Source organism: Amblyomma mixtum, chromosome 3, assembly GCF_055824585.1.
Source record: "Amblyomma mixtum isolate Tamu chromosome 3, ASM5582458v1, whole genome shotgun sequence".
Classification (NCBI taxonomy): Eukaryota; Metazoa; Arthropoda; class Arachnida; order Ixodida; family Ixodidae; genus Amblyomma; species Amblyomma mixtum.
In genome coordinates this window covers 426688674-426710103 of record NC_143014.1, presented here as the reverse complement: position 1 = coordinate 426710103, position 21430 = coordinate 426688674, and the positions used below count along the sequence as shown (strand labels likewise).

General features: G+C 46.9%; 1 protein-coding gene across 1 annotated transcript in view; it reads left to right on the top strand.

The window, feature by feature from the left end:
* LOC149357981 (uncharacterized) overlaps positions 1-21430 on the top strand; it is an 83347-nt gene that overhangs the window by 13632 nt on the left and 48285 nt on the right. The window contains exons 2-5 of the mRNA XM_089576698.1: positions 7147-7354; positions 7560-7666; positions 9938-10140; positions 14972-15143. Coding sequence (XP_089432824.1) covers positions 7147-7354; positions 7560-7666; positions 9938-10140; positions 14972-15143 — 690 coding nt within the window. The remainder of the gene's footprint in view (positions 1-7146; positions 7355-7559; positions 7667-9937; positions 10141-14971; positions 15144-21430) is intronic.

The following is a 21430-nucleotide window of genomic DNA, read 5'->3' as shown; positions in this document are numbered from 1 at the left end:
TCAGTGGAACTGCCGCCGCTTCCGGGGCAAGCGCGCACCCCTCCAACTCCTCCTCCCCACACTTCCCACGCCCCACATCCTTCTCCTTCAGGACACACATAGCCCTGCCACACTTCCTAGCTACACATCTGTTCACTCGGACGCCACGAATACACCCAGGGCGTCCACACTCATACATCGCTCCATTACACACCAAACCCATTACATCACCTCCGAGACGCCCTGCGTAATTACAGAAATCATACAAGATACACACTCACTACCATCGATGTTTGTCGCCAATATATACCACCCACCATCTCACCCGATGGCTTCATTGGAAACGCTACTGCGAGATCTCCACCGTCTTGCAGGCAAGCATCCATTGATTATCGGAGGAGACTTCAACAGTCAGCATACTGACTGGGGCTACCGCACCACCACTGGACGAGGCCGGCGTCTCTGGTCCTTGGTACAAGAGCTCCGCCTCACAATACACAACAACTTTAACACCCCCACGAGGATTGGTAACAGTGTCAGCGCGGACACCAGCCCGGATTTGACACTGAGCCGCAACCTTGTTGGTATTACGTGGGCCACAACGCGTCATACATTAGGAAGCGATCATTACATCCTCTCCGTTACAGTACCGTACAAGCAAAGACAGGCCCGTCACCTAACACACAAAATCACCAACTGGGATGCTGTACGCTCCGCACTGGCGGCCCTCCCTGACGCTTCCATTATAGACATCGACCAGTGGGTGGCATCACTCATGAACGATGTCTCCACACACACGCGAACCCTTGTCACAACAACAGATACGCCCACCCTCGACACTCGCCTGGCCCACCTTTGGGAGGCCCACCATAGCATCCTAGAGCGCTGGAAGGGGCAAAAGCTCAATCGGACCCTTAAAAAGCGGCTGGCCGCGCTGCAAACACAAATTACTGAGCACGCTGAGGAGCTCTGCCGATCAAACTGGGGTCAGATTTGCGACAGTTTGGCTGGCAATCTGTCCTCCAAACGTAGCTGGCAACTCCTCCGTCACCTAATTGACCCCACGCAATCCAAAACAGCCACACAACACCACGTCACACGCCTTATACACAAGACCGGCCTTTCTCCTGACGCACTCATTAATATACTTAGAAACACACATACAACTCCCGGTACCTCAAACCCCCTGCCCCCCTATACAGGCGCCCCGAATGCCAACCTCGACGCAGAGATCACGGAGACAGAAGTCAGAGCGGCCCTCCTGACTCTCCGTTCTAACTCCACCCCAGGAGTTGACCGGATCTCTAATGCCATGCTCCGCAATTTGGACGATCAATCGATCGCCCAGCTCACGGAGTACTTCAACAAATGCTGGCAGGAGGGCACTCTTCCCCAATCATGGCGTCATGCCAAAATCATATTCATACCAAAGCCCCACAAACCACTTACACCCTCAAATCTCCGTCCCATTTCACTAACCTCATGCCTAGGCAAGCTTTTCGAACACGTCGCACTCGCTCGACTCACCCAACACATGGCGGAGCAAGACCTCTACCCGCACAGCATGGTGGGCTTCCGTCCCCATCTGTCAGCACAGGACGCCATGCTCCAACTCACGCAGGACATTTTCGACCCCCTCATTCCGGGTCACACAAAAGCTGTCTTAGCCTTGGATCTCTCCAAGGCCTTTGATCGCCTGGACCATCAAGCGATCATGGCGGCTCTCTCCCTCTTGAACATAGGTGAACGTATGTACACCTATATTCAAACATTCCTTACTAACCGCACGGCCGAAATTCACTTCGGTCCCCACATCTCCCCCCCATACACCCTTAGTGGGGTCGGAACCCCCCAGGGGTCCGTCCTCTCCCCTTTCCTCTTCAATGTCACTCTCATTCCCCTTGCCCACAAGCTACAAACCATCCCTCACCTTCGGCATACACTCTATGCCGATGATATCACGCTATGGACCACCCATGGCAGTGATGGAGACATAGAGAACACCCTACAGTCCGTGGCTATCCTCACCCAAACGCATGCGCGGAGTATCGGACTCTCCTGCTCACCGGAGAAGTCGGAGCTCCTCATAATCCGCCCCACAACACGAAACTGTCCCACAGCCCCCATCACCGTGACACTGGAAAACCGGCCCATCCCGGAGGTAAACACTCTCCGGGTACTTGGCCTCCACATCCAGAACAACGGGAAAAACACACTCACCATACAGAAACTCAAGCAGACAACTGTGTCGATATCACACCTAATCCGCCGCGTTTCTGCACACCACCGGGGCATGAAGGAGCATGACCTATGTCGTCTCATTCATGCCTTCGTCCTCAGCCGCTTTATCTTCACGCTCCCCTACCTGAAACTCCAGGCTAGGGAAATCTCCACCCTGGATGCCATGATTCGAACAGCATTTAAGACAGCATTACACCTACCCCAAAATACCTCAACCGAAAAACTCTTTCAACTAGGCCTGCACAATACGATAGGGGAGCTTATTGAGGCCCACCGACAGACATAATACATACCAAAAGCGTAGCTTTTTGGGCTTGTTGGTGCATGATCATAGCGATATAATAGCGCAGATTAAGACAGGACACACGAAGAAGACACGAACAACACGAGCGCTAACTTCCAACAAAATTTTTATTACACACATGCAACATTTTTAACACCAAAACCACGTCATCACCTGTGCTATCAGTAACGTTGTCTGAGAAATGATAGCTCCTTATCCGATAAAAAGATAGAAGGAGTGCTTATACATGTCTCTCTCGAAGAATTTATCTTCTCTGCTTCAATTATTACCCGCGTAAGCATGTCCCTACTTTTTGCAAGGACAGCAGTTTTCTCAAAAAATGGTTTGCATGCTTTTGATTCGCAGGCGGATCCTCCCCCGCGGGGCCCGGAGCACCTTACCTCATGGGAGGCTTGGGAGACCCTACTGCGCTCCGAGGACCCGGCCAAGCAAGCCATCGCCACCGGCCGGGCTGCCAGCGTCATGAGCCTCCGGGACATGAACGTTTGAGTGCAGTGGGGCCGTGCGGGGGCCCAAGGACCGACGTGTCCAAAACTCCCTTGTTATAAATAAAGTTTTCATCATCATCATCATCATGAGTACCAGGTAAGTTTTCGGACTGGAAGTAGAGTTCTTTTTATAAAGGACCCCTCTCCGGAGGAAGAACGATGATAGCCCGCGAGCTAAGTACCGTGGTATTTCAGGGTACCCACCTTCGAGATGTTCGATGAGCAGACGCAGCTCGGCGTCGGCACGCTGTCTGGAAACGAGCTCAGACGTGCTGACCACTCCAAGGAAGCAACCGTCGTCGGTCTGGTGTCTTGGGTCGGTGTGTTGGGCCTGACTTATAGGTAACGGTGAAATAGAATTCCTGCAGGCGTAATGCAAAACATGCTAGGCGGCCGCAAGGGTTCTTTAAATTTTTTAGCCAGCACAGCCAGTGGTGGTCAGTGACGGCCCATAACGGTCTGCCATACAGGTATGGGTGCAACTTAGCGGCAGCCCAGGCTACTGCCAAACATTTGTTTTCGGTGGTATAGTAGTTAAACTCAGCGCGCAACAGTGCGCGGCTGGCGTAGGCAATTACTTTGTCGACACGTCTTGTTGCTGAACTATAAAAGCACCAAAACCGACGTTGCTCACATCCGTGAGTACCTCCGTGTCGGCATCTTCCTCGAAATGTGCGAGGATTGACGGCGATTGTAGTTCGCGTCATAACTCGTCGAAGGCAGTCTGCTGTTCATTGGCCTGAGAAAATGATGCGTCATCCCGGGTTAGGAGCACCAGAGGACTGGCCAGCTGCGCGAAGTTTCAAATGAAGCGACGATAGTAGGAGCGCAGGCCCAGGAACCGTCCGACTGCTTGTTTGTGGGTGGGGACCGGAAAGGCAGCAACGGCTGTGAGCTTCTCCGGGTCAGCTCGGATTCCGTCAGCACTAATGACATGCTAGAGAAACTTGAAATCGGTGAACCCAAAGTGATATTTTTATGGTTTGAGAGAAAGGTTGGCGGATCGAACGGCTTCGAGGACAGTTCTGAGGGGCTGCAGATGTTCCGTGATTTTTGCGGCAAAAATGATGACATCATCAAGATAAACAAGACATGTCTGACACTTCAGACCTGTGAGGACGGCTGTCCATCAAACTTTGGAACGCGGCAGGAGCGCAGTAGAGCGCGAATGGGAGGACGCGAAATTCGTAGAGCCCGTCCGGTGTTATGAAGGCAATTTTCTCGCGGTCCCTCTCATCAACATATATCTGCCAATAAGCACTCCTGAGGCCGACCGAAGAGAAGTACTTGGCTCGGCGAAGTCGGTCGAGGAAGTCGTCAATACGCGGCAGCAGATACACGTCTTTCTTGGTCACACTGTTAAGCTCCCCGCAGTCGACGCAGAATCGCAGTGTTCCGTCTTTCTTCTTCATGATGACGACAGGAGACGACGAGGACTGCTTGACGGTTGGATGACGCCGTCTGCGAGCTCCTCTGTGACCTGTGTTTGTATAGCATCTCGCTCTCGAGGGAACACACGATAGGGCTGCTGATGGATGGGTCGAGCTCCTTCATGCGTGATAATGCAGTGTTTTACTATCGACGCTTGTCGCGCGTTAGACGACGCCATGAAACACGCTCCAAACTCCCGCAAGAGGTCTTGGAGTTGCCGCTTCACAGCGGGTGGAAGGCCTGGATTTATGTCCACGTCGTTGACCGCTTCCACATGAGCTCCAGCTGTGCCCTCCTCGCAAGCAAAACATTCAGCCACTTCCTGAACATGGTCGACGTAAGCGATGGCTGTGCCACGGAACAGATGTCGATGCTCATTGTGGAAATTGGTAACAAAGACCTCTGTTCAACCGTCATGAAGGCAGCCAAGGCCTCGTGCCACCGCAATCCCCTTAGTGACTAGTACGAGGGAGGCACTAGGCTCGACAAGCCGGAGTCCCTTATGTGGCTCGCTACAGGTAATTATAGGAAGAATGCTTGGATATGGTGGCACCGTAACGCTATAGTCGACGACTCGCAGGGCGGACTGAGAACCCGGGTTCACAGGCTTTCATCCCTGCGCACCAGGGTTCTGTTTCACTCCATTCCTCAAGATGCCCTCACAGTGTGTTCAGCGCTATGTCCCATCTGGATCATTTTCCTGATTGTGTTCGCACTGCTGATACTTATGGATCTGATACAACTACCCCGGCAGATCGTGTTATTCCTTCTAATCATCTATTTTTTTTTTACTTACCAAACCAATACCAAAGTGTTATCGCGATTTGAGAGCCCTGGCTGGCCACTTCTCTACTTGTGTAGGAGGAGGCTGCTAGCGCACAGCAGTCTACCTATTCAGCTGTTGCGGTTGCTGGCCAGGGCCGGGCCTCACGTCGGGCTTGTCGGGGAGGACCGGGGCTCATTAGAGCAATAATGTAGCGAGCACGCGCTCTCAGTCTCGGACTCGGGACGGGCCTGGCCAGGCTCAGGCCTCAGTGTGCGGCCCGTGCAGCGCTCTATGCTTGGTCGACGGCGACACTCGCCACGGAGGCGGGAGCGCATCGCTTTAACACCCAGCGCTGTAAAAAATTGCATTGCGTGAATAAACAGAATGACACAATGCCGGAGCTGATGCTTCGCAACACCAATAACTACGGGAAAGAAAGAATACGAGAAGGATAGCCGACAAGCGCTGAACATGCAGTTGAATTTTATAAGAAATTCCATGAACCACCTAGAAACAGCGTAACGGTGATGTCAAAGCCTCAGTTAATTGTCTTATATGACTATCATAGTTCTTAAATAAAACACTGGCGCCACTTAGGAGGGGCTTGCAGCCATCCTATTTTTTAGTCTAGTGAAGCAGCGCAACGGCACAAGGCCAAGGGAAGAAGAGGACAAACACAGCGCTGTGTTTGTCCTCTTCTTCCCTTGGCCTTGTGCCGTTGCGCTGCTTCACTAGATATGTCAGACCAACTCGCCCACCAGTTCATGTTGTACATCCTATTTTTTGCAACGCGTGGCTTCCAATGCTGGAAAGGGACCGAAGGAGCTGTACTGCCGTGAGTGTTCCAGCACTTATCCATGACATGATCGCAGGTTGTATATTCGAAAAAAGCTCACACCCACCAAGTAGCTTTGCCGTTATGGCGAGACCAAACTAGATGTATTTCCTATTTACCGCTAAGAGAATGTGGAAGTTCTCGGGCACGACATGCTAACGGACACTGACAGCGATGTGATGCCTTTTAACCTGTGGGAGACCCTTAACATTTGAACTGCAGCTGGCCGCCTCTTATGTTAAGAAGCGGTGTTGCAATCAGTTGACCATGGGAAATAAGCGCAAAGTACACCTGCGGATATTCCTTACCAGTCGGGAGTCATTTACTTGCGTTGAGATGCGGCGTTGAATTTTCACTGCCGCTGCGGTTTAAAATCTCATGGTTTAGAGAAAGGTTCAGGTGAAATTAAAACCAGAGGTGCCAGCGAGCCGCAGGAAGCGGCTCCGAGCGAGAAAGCTTTTAAAATGTCAGCCATGAGGGTCTGCCATCCTACCCATTAGGAATCACTTGAGGGCACTCAATCAGCCTGACACACACAACCGAGAGTCGTCTTTGTTTATGACATAAGTGTCGAAAATTGGCAAAATTTCGCTGTCGCTGTTGTTCATAACAGAAGTATGTGATTGGAGGTCATAAAATGCCACCTTTGCCTATGTCAAGGGTGATGAAAATTCTTGAAATGTTAGTTGGCTTTGAGCTGATGCGTAATTCTATAGCTACGGAAAACAAAATAATGTGGTACTTTTAAAAAAGTGCGCTATATTTTGAGCCAGGCTGCGGAGAAGTCGGCACAAACAGCGCGTGGCTCCTCCTCACGTTTATTTTCCTCCCAATACGCGTATATGGCCCTTCCTTCGCTGAAAACAGGTAGGCACAAACGTCACTGTAAGCATCCGCATTCTCATGTAGGCCAGTATCAATGTTGTTAAGAAGGGCCTGGTCTTGGGGGCCTCGGAATGAAAAATCGTATCGTCTGGAGAGGGCATGTGGAACCGCTTCACTTAGCCCCGGTGGAGGTCAGAAAGCTTGAGAATGTTCGCTACTCCATGGTGATATGGTGGTGCACCTTTGTCTTCAATTGCCTTGATATGCCCTCTCACAGATTGATAACAAGTCTGGCGCGCGGTACACCTTCGGCGAGCTGTTGGATGTATGCCGCAGGGTTGCGGCGGGGCTTCGGAGCCTCGGACTGAGCCCTGGAGATGTGGCCGCGTTCCAGGCCGTCTCCAGTAGCGAGCTCCTAGTCGCCATATGCGGCACCATCTTTGCTGGGGGCACCGCCGCTCTAATCAAGCCCAATCTCAACGAAGGTTTGTGGTGGCCAGAATCTCAAGTCTTCTCATACGCACCTCTTAACCACAGCAACAACTCTGCGTTTTGAATAGCGCTTTTTCTCTTTGTATGATTTCGTGTTGAAATCATGTGAACGTAGATGTGAATTTGCAATAGTCAGCCTATTGAATAATCTTAACTTTATTTGCCAGTTTCTCATCCTTCGATTTTCATTTTTTGCAGGGGAATCTCGGTGCCAGTTTGAAGACTGCCAACCTAAAATTGTTTTTTGCGATGGAGACGACATCAAAAAAACAGAACAGACTTGTAAAGGAGTTTCTTCAGTTGAGGTGACTACTTCAGCTTGCTCGTATAACCCATATTCATTCTCTTTTCCTGTGGTGATGCGCCTATTTACATCTTGCGTCACGTTTTTAGCTATGGCTCCGTAAGTTGCTGATATTTGGAGGTCACTTCCAATGTGCTCTCTAATTTAGCGCATTAAAGGGCGATGGGGAAGGCCCTGCTTTAAGGTGACATATGGGGTACAGCTCCTGCTCTGTAGTGCGTTACCTTTCAAATACTCACTCCTTTAGGTGTCATATGCTGCATGACGCTTGTTTGGGCAAGCAGGCATCTTTAGAAACTTCGTCCACGCTTGCCACGACTGTTTTTGAGCAACTTGTGGAAGCTCCGTTTCCACACAGCCAGCGTACATAAAGCTTCAGGAGGCGTATCTGATCCGTGCTATCATTTCATCCGCAGTCCTTGAGCACACATGACCAGTTCAACATTAGCAATGCACTTTGAGGGCAGAGGGCGCTAAAGAGACAAAGTTTAAGCGATGCCGCTTGATTCGCTCAGATCAGCTATAGCCTGACTGCACCTGTTTCACGTGCAAACGTTTTTCGTAAGAATTGATTTAGGCGTCGCGCGACACTGCTGCACCCAAACAACCGTCCTCGCTTAATGGCGCACGTAATAGCGATACGACCGCCATTCCTACGATGATTACACAACCTTGCTTTCCCCGTCCATATTTTATCGTGCTTTTTTCCCACCATATGCTTTCTAGGAGGGCCGAGTGAGCGCACCGGCGCAGAAAATACCCCACTTCTCTCAGCTCCTACCCTCAACCTCACACTGCAACTCTGCTGCGCGTTGTTGGCGGCGGAAGGCGTCTCATAAGTGCCTCTCGCTGTGAAGTATCAAGACCTTCGCATGAGACGCATTCGGCGCACTGTATTTATTGTAACGACATTCAGCTTAAATGCCAGCTTTGAAATGAAAGCTGGCAGGCTTAAACTAATAAGCGTATAAGTGTAACGTGCAATCCAAATTTCAGAAAGGTGTCGCATAGGCATGAAGACACTGTATATCTTCTATTTGTGCGCTCAATAGTGCGTTTGAACAACGTAAGCCAAGTGATACGCTAGCAGATAGTAAAATACGGAAAATGAAAGCGACTTTTCACACTACTTACAATTACATGCCATTATATTTATGGGCTCAGTGTTGTAGAAAACTGAGACATTTTAAAATATAAACTATCGTTGCATGCTATAGAGCGGGGAAAATATGCACACACAAGACTGTCTCGAGTTCCAGGCGTAACATGAATGAATGAATGAGTTTATTCAGACAGCAAAGGTATAAAAGAGAAGGTCTGCTTGAAAGGCTTACTAAAAGGTAAGGACGCCTGACAAGACGCAGTCCCCTTTCCCAACACACAACACCTAAGCATACGCTGTCAGAAAAGCAAGAATAACATTTTCAAAAACACGCATTTTGCAAAGCCTCCTGATACACTGAAACCGAGGGTAAAAAGGGGTAGGGGTTTAACACAGTTAAACCGAGTAGACGTGCGAAAGCATGTGTTCATTCTTCAATTGGAGGGGACTTTTAAGGCTCCGCCTTAAAGGTATGACGCGATGGTTTTAGTGGGGTAATGACCATGTACACAGAATTAGTCATTCTCTACTTAACTTTCATAGATGGTGGCATGTCCTCATACCGCTATCAGGGCAGTGGCGCCGCGGCTAAGTTATGCGCCATTGCACTGGAACGTGGCTGTTTCTACCATAGGCACCGGTAGGGATTGTGCTACCCATGTTACTCTTCGCGAGCAACCTCTGGCTACCAACCATTAATTTACCTGCGACGTGCCAGCAGGACAGATTGTGATAACGCCACAAGGTTGCGTGACATAGGTGGCACCACGCCCTCCTACCATTGGCTACAGATGGCGCGACGCTCCTAAGAACTTACCGGAGGTTATCCAAGTAACTAGAGTAAGCTCGGATTATTTTGGAGTAAAAGACAAGATGACAATAGGAGATTCTCGATGGGGTCGGTACGTCTGGATTAGTGCTTTTGCACTAAAAGCGACACATATCACACAGGCGCTGAAAGCAGTGCAGGCAGAAAGCAGAACGCAGATGCAAAAAAAAAATTTCTAGACGCACAATAACAATACCCATTCAAGATGAACTGCGAATCACGACTCTCACTAGCACAGGCGAACCACTCAAGTGTTAATAGGATCAGCTGTTGTTTATAGGCATTGCCGGGCTTCACTGTGTTTACCATTGCATCGGTGTGAACATCTTTTATCTGCCCAGGTTATCATTGCTATCACAGGAGCTTCTGGAGCAGCAACTAGCCTATCGCAGCTAAAGCAGTATCCTATTGAAGACTCTGAATCTCATGTGAATGTCGGCGCAGACATGGTGCTGGTGATAATGTACTCAAGTGGCACCACGGGATTGCCTAAAGGCGTGCAGCTCACGCACCGCAATATCATCGCACAAGCGGTTATATACGGGTAAGCACAGCAGCACTGAACATGCACTTTTACAAGGCGGTAAACCAGTTTTAGGCAATTTTCGTCGAACGGTCTTCCCGTTTTGTAGAAGAGCTCACACAGTGAGTCTCATGCAGGTTGAGAACGAGTGCTGCGACATTTTGCAAAGCTTGCCTCGAGATGATTCTACTGACCTGTGGTTTCCGTGCCGGAGCCAACTTCAAGCCTCTAGTTTTCTTATGGAGCACGAGTTGGTGATTAGACTGCAAGAATGTCAAATTCTCCTGTACACCCCTTGCCAAATGTTTTGAGCTCATTGGGGTTGGCTTCTTGGCGATGCCACGTGGCTCACTGTGTATCCTAAGAGTTCCAAATCTTGAAGTTGAGAGGATCTGTGGCGCTGCACGTTTCGATTGTTAGGACGCTCAAGGCCGATACAGGAGCCCGGTTATAAGGCTTAGAAGCTGCTCTCCCTGGACTGTGAATTTTTGGCAACGGCTGTTCATAAAGTAAAAGCGCAATAATAAAATACAGCTTTCATAAATCGCATTCTGATTTGCTAACTGCGGCTATGGATTTATAGCGCTGCCAGCTTTTAGTGACAGTTTGTGTACAGAAGCCTTTTAGAGCGATAGCTCTACTGATTGGAAAACTCGAGTTTCCGGCCGGTGTGCGTAAATGACACTGAACTGACCTTTGCACCTGGCGATTTCATACTAACAGCCTTAAGTCTGATCCCGAAGCATATTTTTACTACTGTCAATGCGATGTTGACTCCAAATTAGAACCGGGTAATTTTCAATAAGTTTCTATCCCCCCTCCCCACAAAAAAAAAATTACCCGCCCCACCCTCGAAATTTGACATTTATCGACAAGGACTAAACTCGATGTCCTGTCTAAACTGAATGTTCTCGATACAGTTCAATTCAATGTTTATTTTCCAGAAAGTACCTGGAGGGCTCATGCAGCTTGATAAGGCCAAGAAGACGGTTACATAACAGTATCAGTAACATCATAAAATATTTAAAACAGACATATTACCTCTAATTTGCTACAGTAAATAAACGTTTTATACAAGATTCTGAGCACTGAAGTTATAGCAGGCAAACAACATCAGTGAAATATCACATGTCAGAAAACACATTTCAAGGTCGTGGCAAGAACATTGTACAATAAATTAGTAGAAATAAAGTAAAAGAACAGAAAGAAAGAAAAAATAAAACATAATAAAATGTAACAAAACAAAACTATTACCAGAACATAGCAATTCCAAAAAAGAGACCTCAAACCTCTTCTGCTCAATCTTAAAGTATGTGTATTTTTGTTTAGTATCAATGGGAGATTATGTGACCGTTCTAGATATTTATAAAGTGTTCGAAACCGAGGGATTTTTCACAAATTTGTATTTCTTGTGGGTGCGTCAATGTCACGGCGCTGAAGAGATGATAATGACATTAGTTGGTTGATTGTTGTAATAGAGGAAGAGTGAAATCTTTTCAAAAAGCGGAATTCGTAAATATCCTAACATAATGTATTACAAATTATCTGCTGGTACTTGTTGTCCTGACCATTAGTTCCGTGTTCGCAATATGACGAATTATGCGCTTTCAATTGTTAGAAGCCTGTTTAAATTTGTCTTGTTGTACCCCAAAGCAACGTACAATAAATTAGATGAGAATTAAATAATGCTTGATTTATCTGAAGTTTGGCTTTCAAATTAAGTATACTTCAGCAGCGTGATACAACTCCTGTAAGTGAAGGCAGTTTTCTGCATACATAACTGATATGAGTATTCCAGCCTAAGCTAGAAGAGAAGTAAACTCCAAGAATTTGGTGGTCGTCAAAAACCTCTATTTATAGACTTTCGAACTTAATTGTAAGCTTCGTATTAACCTCTTTATTACTAGAACGAAAAATTATTGCTTCTGTTTTGGCAGCATTAATCTTCAGCAGGTTTGCTTTGGACCAAAAAGACAGTCGTACAAGTACTCCGTTCCATTTTAGTATTAAATTATCTATGTTCGTTCCAGAAATAAGTAGACTGGTCTCGTCAGCATAGATGATAACATTTGTTGAACTATCTATGCATTCAATATCATTTATATAGGCGTTGAATAACAGCGGGCCAAGGACACTGCCTTGCGGGACTCTATATCTAATTGGTAGAATCACTGAATGGTGGTCGTTTAAGTGCACAAATTGAGCTCTATTTTCAAGGCATGTTTCGAGTAAATCTAAGCACTTTTCGCGAATTCCATAAGACTGGAGTTTACTGATTAAAGTTTTGTGGTGCAGGCGGTTAAATGCTTTGTTAAAATCATCAAAAACTTGCCAATGTGAACTTACTATTTTCTATGTTTTGCAAAATACGTTCATTGTTGTCAACAGAGCCATTTAAGTCGACTTATTTTTCCTAAAGCCGAATTGAGCGTCACTCAGAACATTTTGTCTGTCAATGAACCCAGTAATTGTAATAGAGGACGTTTTCTCCAGTGCTTTGGAGAAGACTGGAAGAATAGATATTGGTCGATAATTTGTTGGCAAGTTGCGATATCCGCCTCTAAAGAGAACTGACGTTCTAGTTATCTTCATTGCATCTGGAAATGTTCCAGACTGAATTACTAAGTTAAGTATATGTGCAAGAACAGGCATTGTTATGCACAAGACGTATCTGACGGGTTTTATCTCAAGATTATCGGTGTCTAGCGCCTTCTTCTTTGGTAGAGAAATAACTGTACTGTAGGCTTCAGACTCATCGGTTGGCTGTAAGAATATGCTGTCAGTGGTGGTGCCCCGATGAATTCTGTTTTCATTGTATAAAAACAGCGTAACAGACGGGGCCAAGAAAAGAAGACACAAACACAGGCGCTGTTTTCAGTGGGCTCGTTTTCCGTCTGAATTGGGACAACAATATTAACGAAGAAATTATTTAAGTACTCAGCGACTTCTTTGCCGCCAAGTTTACGGCCACTTATCGATAATGTATGGGAAGGGATTTCTTTTTCACGACCCTGAACGCTGTTTATTACCTTCCATCCAGCGTTGGTGTGCTTTTATGTTATATTAGCAATGATTTGTTTATATGTAAATATGTAAACTTCTGGCGGCGCAGCTCTGCAGTGAGTTTATTCCTAAGTGTTTTAAACCCTTTCAAAGTTTTATCCACTCGTGTACGTAAAAAGGATTGATAGAGGCGGTTTTTTGCATTTTATCTTTTTTAGATGCTCCTTTGTCACCCATAGTTTCCTCGCTTTCTTTGTGCGTTGAAATGCTTTTAATGCGAAATGTTTTTCATAGACAAGCGCGAAAAGCTTGATAAAATTATTGTAAGCTTCATCCGCGTTAACTTTTGTTTTTTCTAGTCACCAATCTTGGCATAATATTTCCTGTTTGAACAGCTATAAACTGCTTACAGAAACGCACTGCCTAAAGAGACATTTTTTGCCATTTTTTTTGGCATCGAATCTACGAGTATGCAAGGAAAGCCGGGCAATGATTCCTGATGTCGGATGAAATTGTGCCTTCACTATGTTTAGATGTGTCAATGTTCGTTATCAAAAGATCAAGTGCTGAAGATGTGGAACATGTAATGCGTGTTGGGGTTACAATTACATATGCGAAACCAAACGAAAGCAGTTTCATATTAAATTCGGGTGCAGGATGGCTGTCTTCTAAAAAATTGATGTTGAAATCACCCTCAGCAACCATACTGAGGTTATTTTTTGACACGAATTTTAAAAACCATTAATATAAATCAAGAAAGCGCATAACGTTTCCATTTGGTGGGTGGTATACAACAGAAATTACTTGGCTTTTATTTTGAAGTGCCAGCATTTCATCGTCATCAGTGGCCATACTGAATTCTGCCAGAATTTGACACTTCTTTTGAGCCGAAACAGGTATCGCCACGCCACCGCCTCATCTACTTAACCGATTAAGTAAGCAATTAAGTCACTGTTTGGATACCATGTCTCTGATATCATTATCACATAAAACGTAAAGGAAAATAGCTACAAAAGAAGGATGTCATCTTCTTTATGTTTAGCCGAACGTGCGTTCATATGCAAGACCGATTCACAAAAACGATGCTAAAGGCCGAGATTTGATGGTAAAACCTGTTCTCGATAATCCATTTTGCCTTCTTTTTTTTCGTTAGTACAAGGAACTAAGCCTGTACACACTTCACTCATTAACAGTGGAGGGACGCAACCATTGCCTGGCCGGAAAAGATTTTGTCGATGTCAAGTTCAGCAACGATCTGCACAGCCGGCATGCCATCAGCTTGTCTTGCGAAGATATTTTCGTTGCTAGTTCCGCGTCCCGTGTCCCTTGTATCCAATTTACTGACACCACTATATCTTCGAGTGCATTCACTTTCACCGTGCTATCTTCTAGTCTACCCGAGTAGCCGAGCTAGCACCACGAAAGTCAAAAAATGGATGTGGACCCCTGCACGCGGTACGAACTAGGACACGTTCTCAGCTTTAGCTGTTTTAGAGCGCTCTCTAGCGCGCCGTTTTAGCCGTACGGTAACGTTTGAGTTTATCTTGCGTATGTTTATAGCAATTGTTGATTTTTATCGCCAAGTGGGTACCTCGTGACTTGTTTATTTGCTCGCAATTTTATCCACCAAGCCCTCATGTTTGTGAAGTAAACACTTGAACACAAAACAAAGGCACAATACACGTCTTTGAAAGACAGGCCGGCTATATTCCTGCAAAGGGCCTTGCAATTGTCATTGAAAGTCGCTGTAGTGGCGAACTTATTGAAGTGCTAACTGCTAAAGAGACAGGAAGTGTAACCATATTTAAAGAAATGTCTGGAAATGAGCATCAACAACGTTCGCTTTCAGGCATCTTGACCCATCAGTGTTTGACAAGGAGGACACAGTCATTTGCGCACCCGCACTGGCGCAAATCGGCGGATTCTGGGTAATCATGGGTAGCCTTGCCAACGGCAGCAAACTTGTCTTGCTTCATACGATGGACATGGAGGTGATTTTGCCCGCTATCGAAAGACACAAGGTAAATCACCCAAGTAAAGTGAAGTAACCAATTAACCAAAAGAACAGAAGAAGTAACCAATGACAGCAAGTTCTTTCCAGATCGATAAAGCCGAAATACGCTCAGCCACCTTTTCTTGTGTTTCCCCCTCACAATTATGGTACCGAACGAAGGAAGCAGTATTGGCGATAAATTACTGACTCAAGTTTAAAGAGAGAGCCAATCACATTTTAGGAGCCAATAATGCCCACAAAATATGCAAAATATAACAATATTGAGTACAGAAAGGCGTGCACGGATCACATAAGACATGAAGGGCATACAGGGAAACGGATATAGAGAGAAGGGTACATACGGTAATGCGCGATGAAATAGCTGCTCCGCTTCATTTTCACTGTTCGCCACGGGTATGACAAATCTATAGACGAAGCGCACCCAGCGGCATCGGCTGTGTCCTTGCGCGTGAGTCTGTTGCTGTTAAGCCGCACTTGTTTCTTAGCTTAGGGATTATAAGATGCAAGTTGGAGGATTTACCATCCCGAAGTGACACATGCGCTACGCGGGACGCCCTAGTAGGGGCCTACGCACAATTTAGACCACCTGGTGTGCTTCAACATGCGCTAATACCGGATCGAACAGAGACATTTTTGTGCTTCGCCTCCGCAGAACTACGGCTGCCGCAGCCGCGATCGAACCCTCGACCTTGAGATAAGCAGCCGAACGACAAAGCATCTGACCGACCGTGGGGTTTGCTTTGGCATTATATATAGCATACTCATTCACGCGAAATGTGCGCCTCGCATGTTCTTTCTGCGCTGCATACGTGGCGTATGATTAATTTTGACTTGCGATTGATTACATGGCACTCTCTTCAGGTCGTGCTCTATTTCGACAAAGGCCGCGGCGACACTAACTAACATAATTAAGCTTAATAAAAGATACAAACTTAAGGCGCGGTACAGGCCTAGGCGCCTATGGACGCGTTTTTAGGAGACACCTTCAGAATAAGTACGGCAATGTTGAAGAGGAGGCGTAACGACAGCAGGATTGAGTGAGGAGGAGCAGCGGCCCATGTGAACAATGTTACAATGCAAGATGGCGTCAAACTTTTCTTGACCCTATTCTATGTGATCAGACGAGCATGGGTGCATGGGATAAAAAAATGGTGCTGATGCTCCACGTGGCGCTTCTCCGCGAGCAATCTGTTATAAGGAGGGCAGTGTATAGCGGCGTTGTCAAACAAAGCGGTGCTTTAAGAGCTGAGCGCATGTTCGCAGCTGCTAAGAAGTTTTGCGGCGTTAAGCGCATCCCTTTGACCTACACACTGCGAATATAATGTTGCCCTACATGCCTGGATATTGCCAAGCATTTACTTGGAATGCCAGACCTGCCTCATGCAGCCCCTTTGTATTCTTACTTCGCCCCTGCTAAGGTTTGATCATTGGAAACAAGCACCACCGAAAGCAAAGGCCTCCCAACATTGTTTTGGAGCATCCAGCTAGGCATGGCAGGGTGTGGTTGGCGGCCGCGTAAATTTGAAATGTTACCTTCGTGACGTCACACGCAGCTTCTTCGGGCTTCTCTGGGGCTGTTCGGAGAAGCTTAAAATTTAATTGTCGATTGCGTCATTATTTTAAAAGCTAGCGTAAAACACATGGCATGATTTACCTGCAGCCTATTTAGATTTGAATGCTTGGATAGTGCGGACTTCGCAAAAAGTGTTGCAGTTGCCCTTTACAGCAGTTCATCACCGAACAGAGGATGGGACCCTTTGCCGTTTCTGCAGAGAATCGGTAATTATCCTCTAGCTGCGTCCATATGAAAGAGGACTACGACAACGTGAGTCTCAGTGTCATCTCGAGATTATGGGAGTGTGATGAAGCAGTTGCTTCATCACAGCAGTTGCTTCATCACACCTTCACTCCTTCTTCGCCCAAACAGCCCAGGACTGGAACAATATTGCCACAAGTACCTCATGCACAGAAACTCGGTCATTTGTACAGAGCTATCGTGTCGTTCTTTTGTTAACATTTTATATGCCCACCCCCCATTTAAAAGCCTCCCCTCAAAGGACCCTTTAGGTATCGCAATTAATTAATAATTAAAATTAATTAAATTAATAACCATGAGTCTCGTAAGCGTGCAACCGCACCCTGGATTTGAATTGACTGACTAGAGCCCACCAAAAAGTTCTGATCATGTTTTTAATTCTAATAATTATTAACCACAACCCGCTCCGGTGACTTAGTAGATATTTTGTTCAGCTGTATAGTGGAGAGACAGAGGATCCAATCTCGTTCGCGGCGGCTTTATTTTCATGCAGTAGAAGTATCTAATGCCATGTCCTATGCGATGCCAGTGGACGTTAAAGAACCCCAGATGGTCCACATTATTCCGCTGCCCTCCTCTACAGCGTCTCTAATAGTCCATGTGGAGGTTTTGGGTGTTAAATCCTCCATACCGCAGCAGTTGAACGCAGTTTAAATGAATTATATCATTAAAAGCTCAAGAATAGACTTTAAATTCATAGCCTATGTCATCGTCGAGACTGAATGTAAGCATGAAGTGCTCCTCAGGAAAGGCGTAGTGTTTTCTAGAAGGGCTCATCGATAGGTGTATTCTCACTCGGGAATTAGTCAGATAGTTCAATAAAACACTCAGCGCGGAAACTTTGTGCATAGCTTCCCGAAATAAAGCGCAAAAAAGACAGCACACAGAATGGAGAACGACGCGACATGCGCTACTAGCAAAACTTTATTTATTTCAGAAACAGCTGCTGAAATAGCCTGGAAAGAGGGTGAAAAAAACAGGTGACTGCTCATGCGCGCGTTCTCGAAGGTGGCAAAATTGGGGACAAAGAGGGAGACAGGTGAATGAGCAGAAACTAAAACATATCAAAAAATTTAACTTCTCACTCATGCGTCATGATCCAAGGAATACCAACACACGAGCTCCCACTCTTTCTAATTTGGTGCGCCTCTATAACTTCATGCGTGATTGTGACAATTTGGTGCACGCCATATCTTCACATATCTTAAAATTTGCGATCTTTCTCATGCATCATGATCGAAGGGATACCAACACAAGCACTCCCACTCTTTCTAATTTCGTGCGCCGCGATCAATTCGCGCGCGAATCGCGCGTGAATTGATAGAGGTGCACCATATTGTCACAATCGCGCATGAAGCTATAGGGGCGCACGAAATTAGAAAAAGTGGGAGTGCTTGTGCTGGTATCCTTTCGGTCATGGTGCATGAGAAAGGTTGTAAATTTTAAGATATGTTTTAGTTTCCGCTGATTTACCTATGCCTCCGCAAGTGTTTCCCGTTTGGCCGCCTTCGAGAACGCGCGCATGAGCAGTCACCTGTTGTTTCCACCCTCCCCCGAGGCTATTTAAGCAGGTGTTTCTGAAATGAATAAAGTGTTGCAAGTAGCGCATGTCCCGGTGTTCTCAGTTCTGTGAGCTGTCTTTGTTGACCTCTAATTCTGAAAATTTTAGATCTGTTGGCTCCTAATTGTGCCCCCGGCTTCGCCCGCTTGTGTTCTTCAAGCTGGAGAGGGCATATAGCATCCCTGACCACTTTTGTGGCTTTGGGATCGTCGACCGTCAGCCGCTTATCTTAGCTAACAGCGCGCTCTGCTTTCTTAGCCGATTTTTGATGTTTACGTGCTGTAGTTTTAAGCCCCTACTTCTTTTAGTGCTGCGCTGCGCTTTTGGCGTCGCTTGCTGATTTACATCTTCACCGCCCGGTCTTCAGCGGTTTTAACAAACATTCGTGGCGCACCACCAACTAAAGAACGGTAATGAAGGGGAGGATTTTCAACACACAGCACGAGACGCTGGGGCGATGTGCGAGTGGTCTAAGCGTATTTACATTCCGTCAACTATACAGCGCACCAACTCGTGGTCTGGTCTCCTGGCTGGTCTGTAGGCGTTTTAAACAGCGATTATTGCTCCAAGGCCCCTCCTAACGCAGCTTGTACACAAGATGACACCCACCGCGATGGGAAATAGTAAATTATTCGCGACGTGTGGTAATTGCTTGTTCAAATAAAAAAAAGGGTTAGTAAAATTAGCTTGTATTGAATGGGGTAAACCGCGATTTTCCCTCGCATCTAAAAACGCGATCTTAAAGGCATGAACACCCTGCGGAGAAACAAGACATGGTTTGCGTAGTGTAAATACTGAGCGCGGTGTAAATAAGAGAAGAGAGAAATTTTTTGCAAATAAAAATGGGATTCAAACTAGTTCTTGCGCGTATAAAGTCCTACGCGTTCTAAAGCATGTGCTTTAACCCATTGGGCCACCGAAGGAATGGTAATCAGCGGTGTTAATTGTGAGCTTATCCATTCTCAAAAAAAATTCAGGGGGGCGCTTTGTTGACCTAAAGCGCGGAGAGGCGAAAGCCTTAAGCACGGTGTTGCTGCTAGTGTCACTGATGTGTGGTTACAACTTTAAGCTTCGCTTCTGAGTGTGGAACGCGATACCGTCTTGCAACGCTGCCAGGGAGTCCACAGAACGCCATCGCCCGTTCGGCTCTACGTCTTGCTTGTTCGTAAATTAGCTTTTGAGGAAAGGAAATTTATCTGTCTCGCATATCTCGGTGGACACCTGAACCTCGCCTTAAGGGAAGGGAGGAAGATGGGAGTGAACGAAGACACCGTATTCACTAGACGCGCCTTTGTTCATTCCGAACCATTGAGCTGACATGGCGGAGTGGTAGCGTGCTCGTCTCGCACTGCGGAGACCCTGGTTCGATTCCCGAACTCGACCAAATTCTTCCTCGGTTTTATTTATTTACCTGGTCTGACTAGAAAGCTTAATTAGGCCAATTACCTAATTAAGCAATGAACTAAACTCAGTCCCACTTAGTTGGAGCATCACTATACGATCCCTTTAATTGGTTGCATGGTCACTTGCAAAAGTGCAATTGGCCCCGTTTGAAATTCGCGCTCTCTGACGTCACGACCATTTGGACCAATTGAAAAGCGTGACATTTCTGTCGACAACTCCTGCTTACAACGATGAGGCATTAAAGGCTTCCGCCTTAATGTTTTATACTCCGCTCGGTGGCGCAGCTGAGGTGGTGCGCAGTACCGTTGACGGTTTCGAAACACGCGTGGCCGGAGGCACCGGGAAACGAAGATGGCTTGTTTGCGCCGCCACTGGTTCAAATTTCACTAGGGGGTAATATTGTGGTGAACCTTTTTTATGCGAAGCATACTAAAATAGCCCAACCCAGCTCCTCGAGCGCGGCGGTGTCGTTACCATTGACCTTTCGTGACCTCCATGTCATGCCACGTGATGCGTGACGTCACAGCAGATGAAAAACGGGGACCCAACTCTCGCCGTCGCGCGAGGCGTTGTGACCAAGGATGACCACGTGGTGCGTGACGTCACAGCAGATGAGAAACGGGGGCCCAGCTCGCGCCATCGCGCGAGGCGTCGCGACCAATGTGTTTCCTGCTTCTGCCGCTTGGTGCGCTGTAGTGAACACGTGATGCTGGAGCGGCGGTATACAAGGGGGTGCGCCTGCCTCTGCTAGGCGTACACGGGATAGAGATGCCTCCTGGAGACAGGGCTGCTCGTTGGAATGAGAAGCAAAAGTTGCGACGTGCTACAGAGACTGATGAAGAGCGTGAAGAACGTCAGCCAAGCGGCGTGCTCGATATGCAACTTGGCGACAATATGCTTCGCATCTGACTAGGCTTAACCTAAGCTAAGCCTCAGCCATTTTTTGCCTCAACCGTTCTGTCAGAAAAGTTCAGAGGTTGTGATAAGTTCAGCTTGAAGTTGACGTGGATTTCGGAGGAATTTTGGAACCAAGTACAATATCTTGGATTTCACCACCATTCAGATCTAATATGACAGCGCCCTATTAACCTGTTCTTGCGCCTACTAAATGGTAATTAGGCCTCCCAAAATCTAAACTAATGCACTCTCCGTCACGCCGCTGTTAACGTACTGATATCGCTCTCATCGGATTCAAAACTGAACGGGCTCCAGCTGTTTGGGTGCTTCAACAAGCATACCTAATAAATAACAATGAATCAACGTAGAACCGAGCAGTTCGTTTCATTTTCACCCTGTATTCATGTCATGCCACTATCACGGGCTTCTAAAAAAGCTCAGGACTTTAGGAACTTTTCCGCCACCACAAGGCTGCATGATTATCGCTTTTTGGCAACTTCTGCAATGACATTGAGTGCGGCGGGACCCCCTAGGTCCCGCCATGAGAATAGTCATGGGGGGGGAAGAGGGGAATTCAAACCATCGCGGGTATCACCCTACGCATTTATGCGCTGGG